Source organism: Folsomia candida, unplaced genomic scaffold (assembly GCF_002217175.1).
Source record: "Folsomia candida strain VU population unplaced genomic scaffold, ASM221717v1 Fcan01_Sc046, whole genome shotgun sequence".
Lineage (NCBI taxonomy): Eukaryota > Metazoa > Arthropoda > Collembola > Entomobryomorpha > Isotomidae > Folsomia > Folsomia candida.
The window spans coordinates 329,868-353,549 of NW_019091238.1; the positions used below are offsets into that span (position 1 = coordinate 329,868).

A 23,682-nucleotide genomic window follows, 5' to 3' on the forward strand; every position below is an offset into this window, starting at 1 on the left:
TCAATTAATTCGACGGTGGTTTCCGACTTGGTCAGAAAATTTGGCATTGGAATCTTAGCTCGAGCAACGCCGCTGGACACTCCAACTGAGACAGCACCCTACATACATGCATATATTTATTGATATAATTATATTATTGTAAGTTTTAAACTATATTTTTTTGTTCACTAATCGAACCTGAACTTGGGCAATGGATGGATTTGTCTTTGCGCCAATCAACTCTGCCATTACCTTTTCCCAAGATTTTAACAATAATTTTTTGTTTCCAGTCCGATTTAGGTCACACTTCTTCTTCACCTCAGACTTCATACGAGAAATTTTCTTGGAAAGAGTTCCTTTCATAAGGGCCAGCGTCAATTTTTCTTGAAGAGCGGCCAGAAATTCTTTTGTTGCCTTATCCTTTTTTTCTTTCACGCTAGGGACTTGAGACTTGCTTAAAAGTATTTGATAATCTTTTAGCATTGTTGCAAACACCAACTGTTTATCGTCTGCCTCAGCATTTTCCATTTCCTCAATATCCTCCTCCTCTGATAACGGTGACATGGTACGATCTGAAAATAAAATAACAATTATCAGATTTATTAATAGTTATTCCGAGTCTATTACTTTGTAAAATCTTACCGATCCGATCCTTTTAGCAGATAAACTTGATCCGAATTAGTTTGTAATTAATTTTATCTGTTTAAATTTAATTTTGATTGACGGTTTAATAAAACTTAATTTTAAAATTTGTAATTATTTTTCCAAATTTATTACTGCTTCAGAGAAAATCTAAGCGGCAAATGACCCAAAACAGAGGAAATCCTCTTTTCCCTCAAGAGAAAAGCTCAAGAGAAAGGCAAAAGTTTATTCATACATATTTGGGCTTTTGCCTTTCCCGATTACCTTTCCCGCCGGCAAATGCTTTTCCCTTTTCTCTTTGCCCCCGAGGATTTGCCCGAGTTTATTCATATCATTCATTGCCGCTTCAGATCGAGGGGGCTGGGCTGCTCGCACTCAAAATGGCCCGAACGTCAACTTGGTGCTGTTTGATCTCGTCCCTCGCTTCAATTAGCTAATTATTAAAATTACGTGGGTAGGTTACCCACTAAATTTCAGGAATTAATTATTTGCATGAAAAATAATGATAAGCATTGGTTACCTTACGACTTTGCTCGTTCACGTCGTCGCATAATACTGGGAAATATGTAGTCTTGACTTCTTGTTTGGATTACGAATTAGCCTCGGCGGCCATGACCAGGAATTGGGTCGAGTCCAATTTGAAAATTCCAAGCGGTTGGTATTTCACTGCGCGGACAAAATATGTATATAAAACTCGTTATATGTGATAAGAACAGGACTGTATTATTAATACAGTATTAATTTGGAAATAAACACCGCAAAAAAATGTATGCCAAACTCACGAGTATTTTCATCCTTGAAATATTTCTGGCCCGTCTTTTGCATAAAAGCTGTGGCTGTAATTCGTTCCTCAAACACCCTGACTTTTTGTGAACCGTCGTCAAGTGCTGAAGATATTCGCACATCGGAACATCATCCACTCCACATTCGACATGACAGTCGAGTCTGATCCTCCACAAGGAATGATACAATTTCTACTTGCAACCCTAACTAACATTATCTAATTAATGACTCCAATTTGAAAACTTATCGATAACCGCAAGTCTGCTGGTGCACCTTCAACTCGGAACCTAATCGGAGGCACAATTCTCAATGACTTCGTTTGATGATTCCATTATTGCAAGTTTTAAAATTATAGTTATTACGGAACAATTAATAACTTTTAGAAATCTCAGCCTGGAAACTTACTTATTAACTTTTAAGGGACAGTTTTAAGAAGACCTGACGACGTCGTGACCGAGCAGCAAACAAGGCAAGACACGCACAGGAAGAGAGCAATCGAGTGAAAGGGGACAAGCGCAGCCTTATCGCATTCGCTTACCTGCATGGCTTTACAGGGTCAAGTTTAGTATGGAATTCATGCTCAAATAGAATTTAGATCTTATTGTGTTCTTATCATTTGGTGATCACTTAAAAAACGAACTAACTTAACTTAGCCATACATATTTATAGACGGTTATCTTATTATTGTTATTGATTAGTGTGTGATGATGAATTCTAGTACTCAATTGCCATAATAATTAATAATGCGTAATCATGATGATGAAACTAATGCTTAAAATAACTCGATAGTATGTAAAATTATGCAAAAAAGGTGGAGTGAGCGTCGAATTCATTTCTTTGAAATTTATTTATTGAATTGAAAACTTTTTCAAAAATATCCAAATAAGAAGTTTGAGATATGAAATTCATATGTATGTATGAAACTGGAAATCCTAATTTGATACATTTTATCAACAATTATTCGAAAATTTGCTCTCTTTAACAAGTACAAAGGTAAATAAGTAACTACTTGTAAGACACCTTCTCCTGGGAGGCCTGCTTCCGTTGCGGGCTCCATCAGTACACGGAGCGATTCGGACCATGACCTTCAGAGGACTCGCTGTGCGACGGAGACGATAAAATCGTCGACTTCGGGGGGGGGGGGGATTTTTCTCCACTGCAACAATTAAAAATTAAGATGCAATTAGTTAAAGGCATGAAATTTAGGGACACAGTTATCAAAGATAACTGTGATGCTAACTTATCATCACAGGGCGGATATGTATTTACGCTGAAATATAGATTTAGTACTTGCGAGAAAAAAAAACACTAAAATATTTATGAAATACCTGCGGAAATAATCATAAAAATAACTATTTGCGCAAAATTTTATTACTTAATTTGGATTTTTTTGTGTGATCGAATTTCTTTAATTAAGGAAAAAAAATTCGTTTCGAGACGAACCAAAGTCTGCAAGTAATGTAGTAAATTTGTACTTCTAGATTAATGCATATTTTCCGATAAAATGGCAAGGTGATTCGTAATTATTTTGTACAAGTCTCATGTGCAAAATTAATACCAAAAAATTGTCAATGCAAGTTTACTTGTACAAACTAAGTACAAAATTAACACAAACAGGTTTGTAGAGATTTTCTAGAAATTTGGTGAAAATTAATATGCATTAATATATTGCGAATTTTGTGCGAATTGAATGCTGATTTTATGCTAATGACACGCATGAGATTGATGCCAATTAATGCCAATTTATTTATACATAATTACTACATATTTCAGTACATAAACAATTACTACTACATATTACAGTACATAAACAATTACAACTACATACATACATAGTACAAATCACACACACCAAATTCATACATGTTGTGCATATACATTCTTATACAAAGACATATACATACAATGGGCAAATTGATATAAAAATTTATCCATTATTTTAGTGTTGTAGTTATACAAAATATAATAATGACATCCCTCATTCATTAATCACAATTAATAAAAATGATGAACCTCGAACCAGATTTGCTGCTAGTCGATTTGCAAAAGGAATCTTATTACTTTTTGCAGTGTATCGAATTCTACTTCGCAGGTCATTGCTAATCATAGAATGAAGAATGTCGTATACATCCTTTGACAGCGTCGATCCTCATTTTCTCGCAAACAGAGCAACCTGAAACTGCGAAAATTGCATTGCATTATTGTAATAAAATATTTGATATACATATATGTATATGTATGTACATATGTACATAGTACTCACTTCTTGTTTATAGTAAGTCTGATTCTCCAACAACGCCTCGACAGATTCCAGTTCTTCCAATGTTTTAGCTGGCCAATTGATTTTCCCTATATTTGCCAAATTTTCCCCAGCTAGCCTTGTGCATTTTATACAAAGCTTTTCTAGACCTGCCACCCTCTCCAGCAAGACATGCTGATTACGTAAAGATTCTTCCTGAAACCTTAAAAATTCCTCCCGAAATTCTAAAAAAACAAGATAGTTTGTATATAAGTTTAAGTTTTCATATAAAAATAGAATATTAAATTTTCCCTTACTTCTGAATTCTGTCAATAGACATTCAACTTTCGGGTCCGGTTCTGACTGAAAGACTTGAACTTGTGGAGACCCGGTAATTTCTTCTTCCGTTGATGCGGAGGCTCCAAGGATGACCTCGTTCCCTGCTTTTATAAAAGTTTTAAACATTAAATTATGATTCTTAGCTATACTTTATAATTTCGCAGCTGGTTATTATTTTCTATCTTCACTGGGGGAATTAATGTCGTACTTATTATTGTTCTACTTACTTTCACAATCCAAGGAAGTAATATGTGCCTCAGGATTATTAGGCTCTGAAAACGTGCCTTCCTCGGGTACCTTGCGCTGCCGCCGCCGTGGTTGGTCATTCTCACTTGAGTCGATTGGTTTATTTGTGATATACTTTTTCAACTTCCTTATCGCTTTCTCGTACGTATCTACAATTTAAACAACACATTTGCACATAACTAGGTGATCATGACCGTCAAAAAAAGTAATAGCAAATACTCACGGTAAGTCCCAACATATAATATGTCATAACTAGTCCATCCATTATCTGGGAGCGCACACTGGTCACTTTGAACACTGGAAAATCCCTTCGGAATTGGATTTAGAAATTTGCACTTAGTTCGATCCGTGGAAATCCATGTGGATGGCACGACCTCCACCCCTTTGTCAAGTTCGAACTCGAACAACACAAACTCTTTCAAATTGTCCGACATATGATTTTAATTGTTTCACTAAGTTTGGTTAGAAATAAAATTAAATGAGGAGGAAGTAACGGCGTGGTTAACTGAACAACTGAATGCTAGAAAACTTTGGTACCACTACTGACTGCTAGAGAGCATTGATCGAGAATAGATAAATAATACTAATTTTGTAATAAAGCATCGCCAAATTATTGGCACAAATTCTGTGTGGAAATACTAGCACCTGTTTACTGCATTTTTATTTGTACAATTTCCCGGGTACGAATTGTGTAAGAATTTAATGCCAGAAATCTCATGAGAATGTTATGCCCACAAATACGCAATGAATCTTCACTAATTTCTTTGTAATCATTTCGTACTAAATACTTTGTAATAATTTAGTGCATTTCGAGTACAAGTTTGTCAACAGAATACATTTTGATACTAATTTTATGCGAGTCTCGTACAAAATAATAATTACATCTTTTTATGCACCCAAATTGCATTAACTTGCATTGAGATTTGCAGTAAATACGCATTGAGGTTCGTTGGGTCGTATCGTAGAAGTATTTACAAGATACAATTATTTTTGAAAAGAATACTAAAATATTTACCCATTTTTCAAGCAATATCAAAAATTTTTATGATTATGTCTGAAAACCCAGAAATGTGGAAATATTTTGAAATTAGTAGTTTGGTGACTTACGATTCACCCAAATGCCCAACTGCGCCTTGACGAAGCGGATGTCGTGGCGGAGCAGGTACGCCCGATGGCTGATGCTCCAGGCAGCTTGGTCATAGAGGACGCGCCGCGACCCTGCCTGGCTAATCGCCGCGTCCAAATTCTTCACCTCCCATTGCAGGCAATGAAGGGCGTAGGCCAGCCGATTCATCTCGTCGAAAAACTTGGGATTGGTGACCCTTAATTGGATCAAGGTTTGTCTGTACAAATCCAGCTCCAGATTGAGAACGTTGACCTCACTCGATAGAGTCTTTTCGATCTGGAGAAAAAAAACAATTTTTTTTGTCTAACGTAAGGCTCGATAACTCATTGACAAAATCACCCTATTTTTAATTATTTCTACTCTCTGAGAATTTCTTTTATAATTTTGGACAAATTTGTAGAGCAGGTCGTTGTCAAATAGGAGAAATATACACGCCAGATTTTGACACTTTTTGGCGGAGGAGATGTCAAGCTTCCTTCAAAAAAATAAATCGTCGAAACTGGCTCAAAACCTATCCACCATTCTATCAATCAACTCACAGAGTATAAATTTGTCGCTCGGAATTTTAAAATAAACTTCTAGAGGGAAGAAATGATTAAAAATGTATTGATGTTGATGATTTAGGCGTCCTATGTGTATTTACGTAATCTTGTTCAAGACGAGATTATGGGACGTATTTACATGACTATTTATTTTTAAAAAACAATTTTTTACCTACCGTTTTTATGAGGGAGACGTAATTTCACAAACTTTTAACAATTTGAGGAAATAGTTTTCTACCAATTTTTCTAAACCGTTTTTCTGACAAGTGTCCAATCGCGTCCAGAATTAGACTGACTCGCTGAAAAAGTTGAGACGTCGTTTCATCCTTTAGCGTCCTTTTATTATGGAGACAATTTTCATCCATTCGGAGGAACAATGTTGACGGGAAGTTGGATTGGATTCCCGAACAAGAAGAATAAATGACCATGATACAAAATGCTACCCTAAATATGTGTGTAAGCAAGCATGTGAACATTAGAGATGACAATCTTATCATGAAGTTGAGACGCAGAACATGGAAATGTGGCATAAACCAATGCAATGAATTGAATTTATCAGGTAACAACAATACTGATAAGTTGTATTCATCACTTAAATCGTGCATCCGCATTTCTCGTCTGAAATGCTGGCTAAGAATTTGTTATCGCATGATTCGTCTGTCCTTTCATCTCTCCAATTTACTCCCCATGCTAGAAATATTTACATAATAAATGCATCAGAGTCATGTTTTTATAACTTTGTGTGCTTGTCAACTCCGTCGTCAGTTTTAGTTTTTCGGACTAATCCTAAATGTACCATTAGAACTGCCGACATGGTCAAGATGCAGTATTTTGAGTTTAGTTTTCCCAAGGTTTGGATTTCCAGGATTATTACACCCACAAAAAGATGAGCATTTTCATGAAGAAAGCAGAAATAGTCACACGAAAATACACGTGTTTTGAAGAAATTCACTTTTTTTTATCTATGTCAAATACTTTATTTAAAAATCGTGAGAACAATGTATTTTGACCGCGATAAAAAGTTCATTTCTAAAAAAAACTGTATTTTCGTGTAACTTCTGCCTTCTGCTTATGCACATACAACAGAGATGACAATCTTACCATTGGTTTGAGACGCAGAACATGGAAATGTGAGCCTAAACCAATGACTCGAATTTATCAGATAATAATAAGACTGATAAGTCGTATTCATCGCTTGAATTGGGCATCCGCATTTCTTGTCTCTAATACTGGCTAAGAATTCGTTATCACATGCTTCGTCTGTCCTTTCATCTCTCCAATTTACGGCTTATTCTATGAATATTTGCACGATAAATATGTTATGTACATAAGCGTCATGTTTTTATAATATTGTGTGCTTATCAACATCGTCGTCAGTTAGTTTTTCGGAGTAAATTCACGATCAGAAATGCGGACGTGGGTAAAATACATAATGTTCTTCCCAGGGTTTGAATTTCCAGGGCTGAGAGACTAGAATTTGCATGCCGAAGACAACAGTCACACGAAGATACATGTTTTCTGGAGAAATTAACTACTTATCTCGGTCAAAATACTTTATTTATAAAAATCGTGCGAACAATGTATCTTGACAAAGATAAAATATTAGTTTCTTCACAAAACTTTTGTGAAGAAAAGAAGAAGACTTTTATTTTTGTGTGACTTCTGCCTTCTGCATGCAGATTTTCGTCTTTTTGTGGGCGTAACACCCTTGGAAATCTAACCCTTAGGAAGAAGGGAGCTCAAAATACTGTGTTTTACACAGGAAATGGCTCATTTTCATATTTAATTAGATGAAACGTAAATGCATAAATGGTATTTTTATTCAGACAAAGACAGGAAATGTGAACAAAAACATACGCAATGAATGGAATATATTAGATAAGACGCTGCATATGTAACAAGGCATGAATTGAATGGATCTCTTGTCATGAAAGATGGCTTATCTGCCCAAAATATTATCTGATTTGTCCCAAGTTTCATTTCTCCAATTTACCAACTAATTTCAGACTGACATATTTCTATTCTGCCACATTGAAGAATTATCTATTTTAAAATAAATATGCATCAAAATTCCTTCAGTACAAATTCACATCAATTATAAATATGCATGAGTACCAAGTTACAACTTGGTACTGTACAATTTATACTGTACAATGAGTACAGTATAAATTGATGTTTTAAACGCTTAAATTGAGTACTGTTAGTTGTTAGGTTTACATGTACATATGTATGAGAAAAGTACTAAAATATTTAATTATGCATATTGCATTTGATGTTGTACTCAATATAAATTACACATCTCTTATATAAAGCGTCAGCGTCACTGGCTGGCTGCCCGCCTGCCTTCGTGCCTAGCTGGCTGGGTGATGAAGCCCTATAGATTTTTAACACCCAGCATGCCCTCTCCTCACAGCCATACCTAACTACTCCGTCAAAACCATCCACAACGCACCACCACTGCTCCATTTCCACCACCACCACCACCACTACTCCACTTCCACCTGATTCTGACTGCCACCAACAACTCACTCACCAACAACAATAGTTGACCCAAGTTAGAAAACAATTAAATATATCCCTTCAGGGCCCTTCTGTTTTTGAAGCCGGTGAACATGTCACGTTACGGAATAAATAAATCCCACTATGTAAGTTTGTAATCAAATTGTTTGTGTTTTTGTAATTTTGTGTTCTTGCTCTTTTTTATTTGCTTTTTTTTAAAAAAATTTTGGATAGGTTTCTCACTTTACTTACTGACTTCATATTGCAGACCGAACTAATGGGATTCATGCATTTTGGGCTCACTGGAAGTAAATCCCAAAGGATCCAATCGTGGATAACTCGATTGTTGGAACAAGCGAATGGGACGGAAGGAGAATATGGTGTCATCGCCAACATTGCTCAATCCGAAAATGGACCGCGTTCCCTGATGGGCCCTCTACCCCAAATTCGGAACCTTTCTCCCCAAATCATGGTACGAACAAATGTATCATTTTTGTCTTTCCATGCAGTTGTTTCAATTGAATATTGTTTTCAACCAGCTATCGTGGCATGGCTAGGTGGTTTGGTGGCCCACAACAATGGGATTCGCAACGGTATTGTGGATTTCTTCCTTCGGTTAATTCGGGATTTGGAGTTAACCGTTAAGGAAAAAGCAGACCTATTCCACAGGGTGCAGAATGCTCGCCGACGGAAATTTCCCAACTTCCGATTTAGGGAAGCAATTCGGCAGCTCAATCATCCTAGGACCGAGAAACTTCCCGCCAATCTGCTCTATCGATGGGCCCGTCGGGGAGAACAACTGGGAGAGGTGGTCCATGATCTCATATTTATCGTGAGTGTATCATGATTGCTAAGTGAGAAATACTCATGTGAAATAAATCTGATCGTAATAATTTTATTCCGCAGGTTGATGAGTTGCGCCGCCAGAATGTTCCAGACGACGGAACCTTAATCTCCCTTGAACGGGCCCGACAGGGAATGAGACTGTTGCCGCAGCGTCTGCCACCTCCACCCCCACCTCGCCCAGAAACCTCACCACCAAGGGTGCCTGCTTTGATTGAAATTGTTCAAGAAGTATAGTTCAAGAAATGCGTGGAGTCCACAAAAAGTATGTATTTCAGTTTGCCCGAGTACAATTGACAATTCTATATTCAACAGTAAATTTACTCTTATGTTATTCGTTTCAGAGGAGATCCGGTCGCTTTCATTCGGTTTCTTGGATCCCCTAATTTTCACAAACGGGCCCAATGGAACCTGGAAATTGTTGGTGTCAACTACCGGAACGTCAAAGGCTTTGTTCGGAAGGCACTCATCATCTTCCATCCAGATAAACAAACTGGACGAGGATTTGAAGAATGGAAAGTTTTGGCCGAAGAGGTAACCAAATGTCTAACAGACCAACTGAAATTGGTTTAGTTCCCCCTTTGGGCCATATTATAATTTCTGTTCTACATATTTGTTTACTTAAAGAAATCTTTTGAAGCTGTTTGTAATGGTATGAATAATAAAATAAATAAAATATCAATAAAAGTTTTGAAACATGTAAAATATTTCCCACTGGAGCCAAATAGTTTTGTAACTCGGATATTTATTATTCTCAGTAAATAATAACAAAGTCATCTTCATAAATATTCACGAGTTGGTCCGATCATCAATTCCCACCCGCAGTAGTTCGTTCGGATTCGCCTTCGACCTCATCATTCCCCTTGGGCCCTGATTTGTGATTGATGACCATCACCCTTCCATCATATTGGCCCCCACCACCGGTTCCCCTGCCTCTTCCACCACCCCGCCAGCCTCTGCTTCCTCCGAACGAATACATTGTAGAATTTAGTAATTGATTGACGAAATTCATGAGCTGGTTGAGCCACGTGCACGAATCATTCAAACTGCCTTCCTCCTTTGCTCGGACGGGTGAAACGGGCCCGAAATGGGGAAATGGGCTCTTCAGCTCCCTCTCCCAGGACAAAATACAATTACCTGAGTTTATTCGCGAAACTTTCAAAACATTGCTCATTTGTCGGATCTGACAAGCAGACCGACTACACGCGACTTTATTTCCTCCTCAATTTCAATTTTTGAAAACTACTTACAATTTACGACAAACTCCAACCACCACAATTTCCTCATTCAGGACCCCACCACCACTTCCAACTCAATCGAAATCCCAGAACAACTAATTTGTCGAGATTCAATAATCTCTGAAATATACGGAGATAGCCTTACCGTTGACAACATTGCCAATTTTTCAAAAATGGCAATTTTGTGTCCAAAAAACACGGACGTTGACAAAATAAATGAAGAAATTTTAAACATTCTTCAAGGAAATTCAGTAACTTATTTAAGCACTGATTCAGTTGATGATGAAAATCCACAGGATAGAGAATTTTATCCAGTTGAATTCCTAAATGGTTTAACGCCATCTGGAATGCCAGTGCATAAGTTAAATCTTAAAAAAGGTAGCAATGTTATGCTCCTTAGAAACTTAAATACGAAACGAGGACTATGTAATGGCACCCGTCTAATCGTTGAAGACTTGAAGCCAAATTTAATAATTGCAAAAGTGCTTACAGGGTCTGCACAGCAACAAATTGTATTCATTCCAAGAATTGATTTGGCAACTACAAATCAAGATTATCCATTTGTCTTACGAAGACGACAGTTCCCAATTAAATTAGCATTTGCAATGACAATTAATAAGTCTCAAGGGCAAACGTTAGACAAAGTTGGAGTATATCTCCCTGAACCAGTTTTTAGCCATGGCCAATTATATGTTGCCTTATCCAGAGTGAGACGCTTTGCAGATGCAAAAATTAAGATAATAGACGGCCCAGAACAAGGTAAATTAATTGAGGGCTCGGACAGAATGTTTACCAAAAATGTGGTTTACAAAGAAATATTTTCTAACCAATTAGAACCGGATAGTCCTTAATTGGAGTTAATTTGAGCTAGCGGTGGCTCAGACAAATGTACCGTCCGTGCTTTCTTAATAAAATTTAGGAAGCCAGTGGGGCAGCATGCAGAAGGGGGTCCACGTCCCCTGCCCTGGGAGGATATGATATCCTGCGAACGCTTCTGCAAATATTACTTATAACAAATTGGCCGACAACAAAGGCGTTTTATATATGTAGATACGTTCTAGGACCCGTCCTTGGACGGGCTTATACTCTAGTTCATTTAATAATGTCCACGTCACGTTGTAAAAAGTCCAGTGTGGCAAAATCTTCCAAGCTTCCCCCGAACCAAAATTAAGCTTCCCCCCGATGCTACCGAGGGCCTAAGGCCCTCGGCGTACGTGCTCCCTCATAGTGATTCAAATCATGATTTTTTACGCTTAAAAATATAACATTTCAATGACTTTGATTAATTTTTAATACCTGGTGGTGCCATGTGTTTTGTAGACCACTTAAATTAATATACCCGGCTAAGTTTTCTGAATTTTGAAAAATAACGGTATCACGAGAAAGCCCATTAAATGCTCTTCAAAATAGACTAACTAGTTTTTAAAATTTCCTCCTTTCGAAGCTATAATAGCCCGAAGTCTTGGCATCCGCGCCTGATTCGCGGTACGCACGCGATCCTGGAGATATTGGTCCTATTTCTAGACGACAATTTTTTTTCCGAATCTCTAAATTTTCAAGGTTTAGCAGATGCTGAGATGCATCTGGCTCCAGGTTGGAAAATGCGACATAGTCCAAAAGGTCGAGGTTCAGTGACAGTGATTTTTTTCTTTATATAAAATTGAGTCAAGAATTTTGGATTTCAACGACCTCTTTACTATTTTGGCCTCATGAACCAGGAGGACCTGAACCCTCCTAGAAAGTCTGGTGGGTGTTTTTGAATCGGGACAGGTTTAGGGGTTCCACAATTCGCTCGAGAAATTTAAAAAATAAGTTTCGGCAAGGGATTGGACCCCCACAGTAAGATAAATCACATTTTCGACCAAATCCAACTTTTGTCCAATAAAAGAATCACAGAAGTAACGAAGCAAAGAAGAAATAGGTGGGTCCAATTAACGTTTTTGCAATTTTATGAATAGTCTGGACTACATAGGTGTGAATACGGTCGTTTTGATATTTTATTTGACCTCAATCACAAAAGTTTGCTCAGCTGTTCAAAGTAACAGTGTCCATTTTCTAAGTGCGTGCCGCATGATAAGCGTCCTGCTCCATTTGAGTCTAGTTTTACTTGGCGTGCATTTAACAAGTGTTTCTCCCCACATCTTGAGGTACCAGAATAAGAACTTCCCCTAGAAACGAGTTTGGCTTGACGCCCCGATTTCGACGGTTTGTATAATTTTGAAAATTTTAAAAATGTTGTTTTTGCCGAGCTATCATTTTGCCGCATTGGGTTGCATAAAACTTCGAAACATGTTTTCTGATGAACAATTGCATGGGGATTTCAATAAAAATAGTACAACTCTCTAAAGTTATTCCAACCAATTTTATCTTGCATTGTACATAACATATGGCACTACTATGTAGGTAAGTAAGCCACCTAGGAAACTAATATTTAAATTTAAATGATATTATAAATTCAAGTCCTGTGGCCCACCACGCCCCAAAAATCTTCTTATAGGAAATCTTAGCTGGCTTAATCACGGTGGATTTCTTCCGCATGCATAGAGATTTGTCCTCTACCTTATTTCTTATTTATTTTATTTTTTCTGATAATTTGAGCTATAAACTGCGGAAGAACAAATCTGAAAATATATGCATTTTCTCCAGAAAATTGACGCCAAATTAAAACCCGTGATTGCGTGACACAAGAAATTGACATGTTTTAGCCCTGGGAATGCCAAATGAATTGGTATTTAGCTAATTTGGCATTAATTACGTATAAAGCATCCCGCAGGAGAGCTTGGAATCAAAAACAAAACAAAAGTCCTCCCTAGGTAGCTTAAGCTTTGATAAAGGTAAAATTTGGAATATTTAAACAAAACATGTCTTCCGCCCTGTACAGGAATTCGCACAAGGTCAATATTTTTCTTGACTAACGCCAACGTATGTGTGGAGGTACTGCGTGAAACAAAAGAGGCGAAACTCTCGGAGAACGGTTGCAAACTATGTACTCAATTTTAGTATGTGAAAATTTGTATTGTGAAGAATTCAATATATACTACAAATCCATACATGAATAACTATTATCAAATCAAATGAAATAGATTAGTTGGTGCTTTCACAAGATTTACTAGGTATGTAGTTGTTAATTAGTGTGGAAAATTTCATTCAAATTCGTTAAGCCGTTTTAATAACAATCTCAATCCAACAGTTTCCGACTAGGTACTGTACCACGTTTAAGCTGCCCAGTGGGTAATTTAAATGGGCAATGCCCACTCTTCAAATCTAATTTGAAAAAGTTCTTGGGGGAAGATAGTGCTATAAAAAGAGAGAAAATTGTTTGGGGGAAGATAATGTTACAAACATCAGAAAATTCCTTGGGGGAAGATAGTGCTATAAAAAGCGAGAAAATTGTTTGGGGGAAGATAATGTTATAAACATCAGAAAATTCCTTGGGGGAAGATAGTGCTATAAAAAGCGAGAAAATTGTTTAGGGGAAGATAATGTTATAAACATCAGAAAATTCCTTGGGGGAAGATAGTGCTATAAAAAGCGAGAAAATTGTTTGGGGGAAGATAATGTTATAAACATCAGAAAATTCCTTGGGGGAAGATAGTGCTATAAACATCAGAAAATTCCTTGGGGGAAGATAGTGCTATAAAAAACGAGAAAATTGGTTTGGGGAGAATGATGCTATAAAAAATGGTTTGGGGAAGATGTTTCAATCAAATTAAAAAATTTCTTGGATGGAGGAAATCAAAATATTCTGGGGGAAGATAATCTGTATAAAAATTAAAATTAATCTTTCCAGGAAGAAAATTATATTTGTTTTGAAATTATGTCAATTAAAAAAAATAAGTCTATAAATTTACTAACTTTTTTTAGAATGTTTTTTTAGTTTTAAACTAATAAATGTCAGAAAGCTTCGTCGCCTTCGGCGACTCAGCCTTCCCCCGAAAGATACTATTTTCAACTAGCTTCCCCCGAACCCGGTTCGGAAATTCCGGAAGATTTTGCCAGACTGGTAAAAACACTTGCATAAATTAAATTTCTGTTACCAAAATCAGTACACATGTGATGTATGCACTTGATCATGTGAAACACATAAATTTGGATCATCGTAGATAACTTTAGGCTTATGAAATATATAAGCTTACAAAATCACAAGTTTAGTGACTAAACTTTAGTCTAAAATTCGTCCATTTTCCTAATGCGTATACAACGAACGAAAAAAATTAGCCAATACCTACATATTTACATACATTTCAATTGGCTATGTATTTACCAGGAATTTACTTTGAGCAGTAACTCTTCACCCAGTCGACATATTTCGCCGTGTTGGTGTACCTACACACCAGGTTGACCTGAAGTAGTAAATTGAATTTAATTAATTACCCTAGAAAATTGACTGCAAAGTTAAAAATTATTTACCTGGCCTAGCACACCCATATCCCCAACTAGTAATTCCAGCCTGTATATTACTCCACTGTCGGGTCAATGGTCCCCCGGAGTCACCTTTGCATGAATCCTTGCCTCCCTCCGGATAACCCCCGCAGATCATGTTGTCCGTAATCTTCTCGTCAGGGTACGCCTTTTGACACTCGGACCTTGAAACGATTGGAATATTGGCATATTGCAGAACGTCCGAATCCTTCCCACTTTCAGAAGTTCGTCCTATAAAAGTAATGAGGAAATCATTCAGCAATTTTAGTCTATAATACTTAAACCGTGTCATAAAATCTGCAAGTATTACCCCACCCGGTGACTACGTGGGTGGTCCCGGCTTCCGGCTCCTTGTAACTCAGACTGGCCCAAGTTTTACCGAACCCGAACCAAATTGTGGAAGTGAGCTTAATGACAAAGATAATACTCGTTAGCTAATTATTATTTAATAATTATTTTATGTGTTTTATGCCTAATCTTACTTGCAGTATGGCAATATCCCCGTCAAAAGACGCCTCCCTGTTGTAGCCCGGATTTCGAATTACTTTCCCAACTTTGTACACTTGTCCGCCTGAGCTGTGCTTTAATGACCCTGCCCGCACGGACATTGCACCGGCAGGAATTAAACTACCATCATCGTACTCGGTGCAGTGACTGCAATTAAGTAAAATTACGATTATATACAAATTTTACAAATTTCAAATTTATGCACGCATGTAATTATTTTCAGAAAAAACGCTAAAACAACTCACGCCGCCGTCAAAATGCAAGTTTCCGAGTAGCTTATACCTGAAACAGATTATTGTGCTGAGCTCTACGGAATCTCTCCTGTTAGCTTTAAACCATAAAATCGTTTCGTTTGTATCATTGGCATTTATTTGAATATCTCTTTCCTATTTCATCTCACACGGAGCTCCAACTTAGGATCACGAACCGAGAACCAATAACAGCTAGTAAGGAACGACGGTGGTTCCGGGGTAATGCATATAATTCATGTAGGTGCATATCACGATGTATAAGTATGCATTAATCCAGTACGTGACCTCGTAATTCATTACATAGGCGTAGTATTCACTACATATTCACATATTATTCATCACAACTTACATACCTTTAACACTGGACAAAAAACACGTCCTTCATGGAGCAGGTAGTCGAATTAATTCTGGGAAATGCTTCCAGGTCAAGGTAATAACAAGAGGATGTGTGTAGCATACCTTTATTAAGACGTATTTATGCATCAAGTATGTACATACGAATATAACACTGGCTGGAAAAGGTTGGGAAATTGTGCCTCCATTATTCCTCGTTGAAATTATTTAGACTGGACTTAAAACCTGAGCGAAGTTTCTTAAGGTTTGAACTACATATTTGATATTCTAATTAAGTAACTACCCTTTGTAATTCTCAGGTACGAATGGACAGGAAATATTGCTCGTGAAGTTATGCATGTTTTTAGAGTGCACGAGGCACTAACACGATACCGGAATGTATGTCTTTGGAGGAAATTGATAACACATTTTTAGGATAGAGAAGTAAACAAATTAAAGTACTACATATTTATTCTTTGAATTTATTTCTATGCATGCATATTTGCTTATTTAAATGACTAAAAGATACAAAAGTTATTGCTCCTATTCTTACAACGAACACGTCCTGCACAACTCCAGCACCCGTCACATTGGGCGTCGGAAGTGCATCTGACGTACTGCAAATCCCACGTGCTTCCCCTCGTCGTCCAACACCATTCCCGATGAGCTTCCGGTTTCGTCCCGCAGGAGTTCTTGTGACACCCGTAATTCGTGCAGCTCATAGATCGCTTGGTTCTGTTTCCATGCTCCTCCTCTCCTAAGACCCCCTCGGCGTCAAGAACACTCAACGATGGGTGGGAATTGATGTCTCGAACTATGCACAAAAGCACCGCCACCCCAACAACGACAATGGTAGTTTTCAGCATCCTGAAAAAAAGTAAACTTGAATTTGGGAGAAATTCTATAAAATATACCAATTACTGGACAAAGCGCAAACCTGAATTTTTTAAAAATGTATTTATATGTAGATTTATATATTCAAAATTGGGTTTGTAGTTGAAGTAATTTTTAGGAGATGTATGTAGAAATAATCTGATGACCATTTGCGGCTGCTTATGGCAATAAATACCCGCATCGTCCGACGTCATTTAATTAAGAGTCTAGTCCGAAATTTGAGGATCAAAATATGATTCATAAATTCCAAGTAGATTCGCTGTTTTGCCAGGAATGTGCGTTTTATTTAAGTGTTGAGATAAAAACGTGTCACACAATCTGCATGAATGAACTTGAGCAAAGCGAGCAACATTGCGACTAAATATGCTGTGTAAATGGAGTATCGGGCCAAATTTAGTACGGAAAAAAACATGGGTAATAAATGTGAATAGAAGTGTTATTAGTTTGTTACATTTTACATATGTACATATTTTAATGTAACATATCCATACAGCATGCATAAGTTTGCCATCATTGCGTATTGCTGAAAAACAAACATCATCACTGATGATTCATCAGTGCAATTTCTTCTTCTTGTCCAGCGAAAGAGTGACACTGTGGACACTTTATCATTGGACGCGTTAATGTGAATCCGTACAACTTTTACTTGGTCTCAATTAAAGTGAATTAGTCTCCAGTTATAAAAAAACATCATTTACATATGTGAATGCTTTGGACTGTTTACTCTCCTCTGCTCATATTTACGAAATGCATAGCACGATTGGTAATGAATACGAGCATGTCAAAATGTTTACACATGGGAATGAATAGGAACAACAAGTAACGAAGAAAAATGGATGAAAGTAGATGAAAATAAACTTGTAGCACGTCACACATTTTATTTTTAGCAAACCTCTACCAAGAAATTACTTACGAAAACTGGGTGTCCACTCATAGGTATTTAAACGCTCCTGTAACACTAAAATTTCATCATTCAAACAATCTTCCTCAATTCAACCTTAAAACTTTACATTTTTTGTACTACCGGGACTAAATAGTGGAAACATGTAAGTTCTTGTATATTTCCTGCTCGGTCTTTTAAGCTGTATAAAAATTTAATTGAGTTTGACTTTTCAAATTTCCAGGATGTTGACTGCTACAAAACTTATTTTGGGGGTTGCCATTTTCTGCGTTTTTGCCGAAAACAGTACCTCGTTCCCAACGGAGGACGGTCCAGATTTTCCTGAAGACGAGGCAGCCCCCGGAAATCTGTAGACGACGAGACGCCGAGCGGATTACGGGAGCATAGACAATTTGCAGTACGCGTACGGGTGTCAGGACTACGGGTGTCACAAGGGTCGGTGCTGGGCGTGGTGCGGGATTCGGCCCGACGACCACAAGCAGTGGTGCTGGACGACGCGGGGAAACATGTGGGACTTGCAGTATGTCGGATGCTCGTCCCACAACGACTGTGACGGATGCTGGCATTGTGCAGGAACCTGCTCCTTGTGAAGTGTCGAACGGAGGAATATTTGAGGGCTTCAGATTTTTATTCCTCCATTACATTAAGTTTGATTAAGCGTTTGCATTTATTGATTACGGATTAATTTGTGGCTGATATATGGCTACCGTTCTGTACTTAAGTAAATAAGTCTTAATTACCAAGTTGTTTTACCCATGACATTTTAGCAGAGATATACACATTTAAATATATATAAATGGGGCATAATTCACTATATGTAATGCAAGTAAATATATTTACCCGTAAATAAATTTTCTTCTTAATTTTTGAATGGCAGCTTGAGCTAAGTATTAACTCCCATTTTAAGCAAATAATAGTCTGCCAGCACCACAATTTCACCCGAACCTAACATCTGGCTTATCATTGTGGTATTTAGAAAATTTAATATTCATGCATTCGATTAGATGCATCAGATCGAAGTAGCCTGAATATTTTTGTGATACTGAGAAATCCAGGCCCAAATCGCTAGCCGACCAACACTGCCAGGCTTCAGTAATTATTGGTGAAAGCTAAGTAGATTCATACATACAAATGATGTATAGATTAAAACAAAACCCGATTTTGAAAACATTTCTTATGAAGAAGTATGCCTTATTTTAGCTACAACATAAGCTAAAGTACTTTTTCGGAATTTATCAACCCACTTTTACGGGATACAACCGTATTTGTGAGTGAAAGTTTGAATATAATAATTTTTTCTTAAAATCATCTTCGAACATGACCAACTATATGTAGTAAAATCACTATTCCATGAGTTTTACGAATTCGATCTAAACAAAGAAGATTTTCTGCAGAAGGCTGAAGGGTTGCACATGTCCAACCGAATAATTATGCGAATTAATCAAAATAGAATTACAATTATATGAATTACAAATAAGTCTCATGCCGCCCCTCAATGTCAAATGTCGAGTTAAAAATACACATTTAGAAATTTCAAACATGAGAATTTTTTAGAAAAAAAATTGGAAAACAATATTTACTCTTGAGAGCTGAAGGCCGAAATGGTCGAATACAGACCTTAATTCTTTGAAACCTTGAGTAAAAATTATCACAAGATGTTGTGCAAATGTTCCCATAAAAATAATTCACACGGGACCTCGTCTAGATCAGCTTTTTTGTCAGCACAAAAAAGGTCACCAAATTATACCTAAAGTGTTAAAAAAGTATGTACGCACGTTTGTATGAACGTATTTTGAGTCTTTCGTATTTTTGCTAGCTAGTGAATTGAAAATATGTAGAAATACGTGATCATAAATACTTACAGCATTTACTACCTTTCAACCATGGGTTCATGAACACTAGTATATATTTTTAAATATATGTGTTCATAATCTACAATTTACGTGAATAAATAGTCGACTATATATATTTATCTGTTTAGTAACTTAAGCACGTTGAGTCAAAAAATATAATTTTTGAGCTACCAATCAAAAACACAATTAGAATTCAATACTAAATATGTTCAAACTGAAGGTAACACTTACTTTTTGTTAGATTTGCAGGACCTATGTACATAAGTACCTATTTTTATTTACATTAGTCAAATAACAATTAAGTAGCAATTACCAGTTGCCAATTTAATTGATGGTGAATGAAAATCCAGCCAGACATTAAGCTACAAATTAATTAAGGATGACGGACTAGATTTTGATATCACAACCCAGATAACAATTCGCTCTGAATTCTCTTATGTTTCGATATTACATTCGCTTTGATATCGATATCGAATTCGCCTCGAATTTCCAACTTTCGAGATAAACTCGAGGAGATATCGAAGGGAAATGTCCGCCGATTCGACAGAGAATCGATGGAGAATCGTATATCGATTTCGCCGGTAAGTCTTCGCGATTTCGTCTTGAATTCGATGAATATGTAGGAGTTCATAACGATTTCTAAACGAATTCAATGCGACTTCTCCACGAATTTAATGCGACTTCTATACGAATTCACTGCGAATTAAGTAATAAATCGATACGATTTCTCCTATATTTCGAGTTAATCCAGCTTATAGTTTATTTTATTTATTCTAAATATCATGTAATATACATAACTGTTTACATTAAAATAAACATAAGTTGAATAATCAGATGACCCTGGTAGTGAAATTGGCCGCGATGTTAAGTCACTTCCTATTGAAAATATACTAATGTTATTTCTAAAATCTTTTCCAACAGTTATTATCGATTGTATATATTTGTACCTCATACGCTTCCCAACTCTATCTGCGACGTTCTTAAGAGATTTTTGTATTTCTTCGTCAACTGTGCCCTCGTCTGGAAAATTTGGAGTCCTAGGGTGAGCTGCTACCGCATCTGAGATTAACATATTTTTAAAATGTTTTAGAGTGTTGCATAATGAGATTGCATTATGAGGAATTTTAAATTCAAGGGACCAATTTTGGATACTATATGTAATATCGAAAGTATCAATTTCACCTTCGCTTTCTGAGCTAATTGTTTCAGTTGAACTTCCTTCACTCGTGTTACTTCCGACTTCAATTTCTTCCAGATGTTCTTCGAACACTTGTTCTAAATAAATGTTTTCCCCTTCGGCCTGGACTAGGTCACTATTTAAATTTTCCTCAAAAATTTCACTTCGTCTTTTTACAAGTCTTCTTTTTTGGCGAGCACTCAACTGAAAAAGTCGTCTCCTTCCCATGAGGAAAGATTTGAATGTGGCAGCTAAAATTACTTAAAAATATAATAACAGCGTGAAAGAGAGAAATCACAGTGAATTCTCTAAGGATTATTTACGAATTCGAGATTTAAGGCGAACAGTATGTAGTCTCCTATTCCTGTAAGAAGAATTCCTATCGAAATCGGGGAGAATTCCTAACTACAATAACAGCGAATTCGTTTAAGAATTCATAGTGAAGTCGTTTCGAATTCGATAGAAGAATTCTCTGAGAATTCGAGTCTAATTCGTTACGAATTCTGAAATGAGCGTAATATCGAATTTAGGTACGAATAATTACCGAATTCGATGCGAATTCGATACGAGAATAATAACAAAATCTGAGAGAATTCGAGTTCTCTGTTTTAACGCGACATTCTCTGCGAATTCTCTAAGCGAATTCATAGCGACCTGTTATCTGGGAAGTTTCGGATTAAGAATCATTTTTTGTGGTAAATTACAAAAAACATACGGCTGTCAGCATTGAAATTAGCAAACATGAAGATAAAAGACTAACAATTAAAAAACCAACTCGATTCTACTTTGTTGATTTTGCTAGATGGTTTGTACATAACTTTACAATTTAACCTCTTGGCTACCAATTACACACATTTATGTAACGATTTTTTATCACTTGACTACCAATCCATTTTTCGAAATATTACTTTGCCTACAAATGTGTGTAATTGGTATACCAATTACACACATTTGTGTAGCAAAATTATTTCTCTTAGCTACCAAAGTATTTTTGGAAATTTTACGTTGTCCCGCATTTTACAACTTGATAGATTTCCGTGGGCTACCAGAATTTTTAAAATCCCTGATATAATTACACATATTTGTGTAACTGGTACGCAATGGAAAACGATCTCTTGTGTAATTGGTAGCTAATGGAAATATTTTGCTACACAAATATGTGTAATTGGTAGGCAAAGTAATATTCCGAAAAATGGATTGGTAGTCAAGTGATAAAAAATCGTTACACAAATGTGTGTAATTGGTACGCAACTGAATATTCCCGAGAATTAACTGGTAACTAGGAGGTTAAAACGTAACTTAACAACTTTGTTTGATAAATGTTTAAAATCACATTTAATAAATTAATGTAAGAAAAATTACAAATTAGTAAAATGATCATATTGGCAAAAAATATGAAAGTGATTTTCAAAATGGCGACCTTCGTTGAGAGCGACCCGTTCGATACCACATGTGATTGAGGATTAATCCTAATTTTGACAGATCAAATTAATTCAGTGATCTCGAACATAATTCGCAACACGAATTTTCAATTAGCAAATAATTGCTGGATGAATCAGGTTGTTGTTTTTTCTTGAATTCAGCGTCAGCGAGTAAAATTAACTGTGTGGTCTTCTGCGTCATTTGAGTGCATTGACGTGCAACGATTTTAAAGTGACATAACCTTATGCAATATGTTCTATGCTAATTTTGAGTGAGGTTATCCCATGGCAGATTTGTGAGCACCGGCATTTCAAGTGGGTTCTGATTTACACCTCATCTTATTTATGTACATGTGTATCATTTAATCTGTGATTTACTCGAGACTTGTTTTACACATGTATGTACATATCTCATTTTTGCATATAATTATGTACGCTGAATAAAATGTTGGTGCGTAAAAATCAATACGTAGTGAAATTCCAGAGGAAAATAGTATTTTATTCTGGCAGATGACTTGACCTCTCGAAACCAATTAATATCTAATTCACAATCAATTATGTTTTTGAACACTTGACTTCGAAGTAATAATTATGGAGGTGGACAAAGACATGTGATTTTTTCATGACGTCAAATTATACGACAATGATATGTATGCGTCCACATGAGAAGTGCATGTCTGGGAAGTTTGACTGTGATAAGACCCATTTTGATAAGCTACCCCTATCTTAAGAGAGCCAAGTTGGTTGTAACTTCACTTTCTGGAAGACCAGCAATCCAACTGGAGGCAAAATGAGGCATATTGAGACTCTGTTTCTTTGTTAGACTCTTGTACATATTGGTTTTATTTTACTGTTCTGATGATTTTTATTTGACTTTCTTCTCCGTCTGTGTGAACTTGGTAGCTCGATTCGATTCATAAGAAAATGGTAATTTATTTCGATTAGGTTCAGTTATGGCTCAGTTCACGTGAATGCTGTTGATCATAATGTTCTAATTAAATATCACACATTTATTTTATACCATCTTACACATAAGAGGGCAAATTCGAAATTGTTAAAAGATCTCCAAGTAATTTGACATGGTATTTTACTTGTAGTCGTTTATAAATAGTATTTACATACTTAAATATGTATGTATGCATGCAAGTGATTAGATGTATCACTTGCAGATAATTCCTCCCTTCAAAATTGTTGCATTTGTACAATGTATTATAAATATGTACTTACCCGCATAATGTACGAACATGCTAAATATGCATGCATATACAATCGACAGACAAAAATAATTGTGCAAAAATGTATGCATTCTTTTCCATGGATGTATAGATTTTTCCTCAGAAAGCAATGTATGTATGCATGAATTTATTTGTATATTATGTATCTGGTTTTAACCCTCGATTCAAGGTTGTGTAAATACATTGTACATATAGTTATTATATCTGTATAA

At 36.4% G+C, this 23,682-nt stretch overlaps 4 protein-coding genes across 5 annotated transcripts; 1 reads left to right on the forward strand and 3 right to left on the reverse strand.

The window, feature by feature from the left end:
* Nucleotides 1-3,266: 3,266 nt before the first annotated feature.
* Nucleotides 3,267-5,131, reverse strand: LOC118433283. The gene is made up of 5 exons (XM_035845066.1): nucleotides 4,452-5,131; nucleotides 4,210-4,377; nucleotides 3,961-4,086; nucleotides 3,668-3,888; nucleotides 3,267-3,583 (listed from the first exon to the last, which is right to left on the reverse strand). Exons 1-5 carry the CDS (start codon nucleotides 4,660-4,662, stop codon nucleotides 3,554-3,556), a joined length of 756 nt encoding a protein of 251 aa, XP_035700959.1. The 5' UTR covers nucleotides 4,663-5,131; the 3' UTR covers nucleotides 3,267-3,553.
* Nucleotides 5,132-9,483: 4,352 nt separating this feature from the next.
* Nucleotides 9,484-11,327, forward strand: LOC110861856 (ATP-dependent DNA helicase PIF1-like). Its single transcript, XM_022110991.1, has 3 exons — nucleotides 9,484-9,503; nucleotides 9,583-9,772; nucleotides 10,530-11,327. Exons 1-3 carry the CDS (start codon nucleotides 9,484-9,486, stop codon nucleotides 11,325-11,327), a joined length of 1,008 nt encoding a protein of 335 aa, XP_021966683.1.
* A 3,475-nt stretch (nucleotides 11,328-14,802) lies between these two features.
* LOC110861858 (trypsin-7) lies at nucleotides 14,803-16,855 on the reverse strand. The gene is made up of 5 exons (XM_022110992.1): nucleotides 16,608-16,855; nucleotides 15,381-15,552; nucleotides 15,209-15,305; nucleotides 14,887-15,129; nucleotides 14,803-14,819 (listed from the first exon to the last, which is right to left on the reverse strand). Exons 1-5 carry the CDS (start codon nucleotides 16,853-16,855, stop codon nucleotides 14,803-14,805), a joined length of 777 nt encoding a protein of 258 aa, XP_021966684.1.
* Nucleotides 16,856-20,372: 3,517 nt separating this feature from the next.
* LOC118433277 lies at nucleotides 20,373-21,175 on the reverse strand. Of its 2 annotated transcripts, none has more exons than XM_035845053.1 (3): nucleotides 20,820-21,175; nucleotides 20,592-20,696; nucleotides 20,373-20,513 (listed from the first exon to the last, which is right to left on the reverse strand). In XM_035845053.1, the coding sequence occupies exons 1-3, from the start codon at nucleotides 21,040-21,042 to the stop codon at nucleotides 20,380-20,382; spliced, it is 462 nt and encodes a 153-aa protein (XP_035700946.1). In that variant the 5' UTR covers nucleotides 21,043-21,175; the 3' UTR covers nucleotides 20,373-20,379. The 2 variants fall into 2 exon arrangements, with proteins under 2 accessions (XP_035700946.1, XP_035700947.1); XM_035845054.1 differs by having other exon boundaries at nucleotides 20,585-20,696.
* Between the last annotated feature and the right edge of the window lie 2,507 nt (nucleotides 21,176-23,682).

Coding starts and splice junctions, on each gene's coding strand:
- LOC118433283 (XM_035845066.1), bottom strand. CDS start 4,662: ATGTCGGACAATTTGAAAGAGTTTGTGTTGTTCGAGTTCGAACTTGAC. Junction 4,378..4,451: donor ATTATATGTTGGGACTTACC/GTGAGTATTTGC, acceptor TTTAAATTGTAG/ATACGTACGAGAAAGCGATA. Junction 3,889..3,960: donor TCTATTGACAGAATTCAGAA/GTAAGGGAAAAT, acceptor TTGTTTTTTTAG/AATTTCGGGAGGAATTTTTA.
- LOC110861856 (XM_022110991.1), top strand. CDS start 9,484: ATGCGTGGAGTCCACAAAAA. Junction 9,504..9,582: donor ATGCGTGGAGTCCACAAAAA/GTATGTATTTCA, acceptor TATTCGTTTCAG/AGGAGATCCGGTCGCTTTCA. Junction 9,773..10,529: donor GGAAAGTTTTGGCCGAAGAG/GTAACCAAATGT, acceptor TTCCTCATTCAG/GACCCCACCACCACTTCCAA.
- LOC110861858 (XM_022110992.1), bottom strand. CDS start 16,855: ATGCTGAAAACTACCATTGTCGTTGTTGGGGTGGCGGTGCTTTTGTGC. Junction 15,306..15,380: donor GGGATATTGCCATACTGCAA/GTAAGATTAGGC, acceptor TTTGTCATTAAG/CTCACTTCCACAATTTGGTT. Junction 15,130..15,208: donor CCACGTAGTCACCGGGTGGG/GTAATACTTGCA, acceptor TTACTTTTATAG/GACGAACTTCTGAAAGTGGG.
- LOC118433277 (XM_035845053.1), bottom strand. CDS start 21,042: ATGGGAAGGAGACGACTTTTTCAGTTGAGTGCTCGCCAAAAAAGAAGA. Junction 20,697..20,819: donor AATTAGCTCAGAAAGCGAAG/GTGAAATTGATA, acceptor TGTTAATCTCAG/ATGCGGTAGCAGCTCACCCT. Junction 20,514..20,591: donor CGCAGATAGAGTTGGGAAGC/GTATGAGGTACA, acceptor TATTTTCAATAG/GAAGTGACTTAACATCGCGG.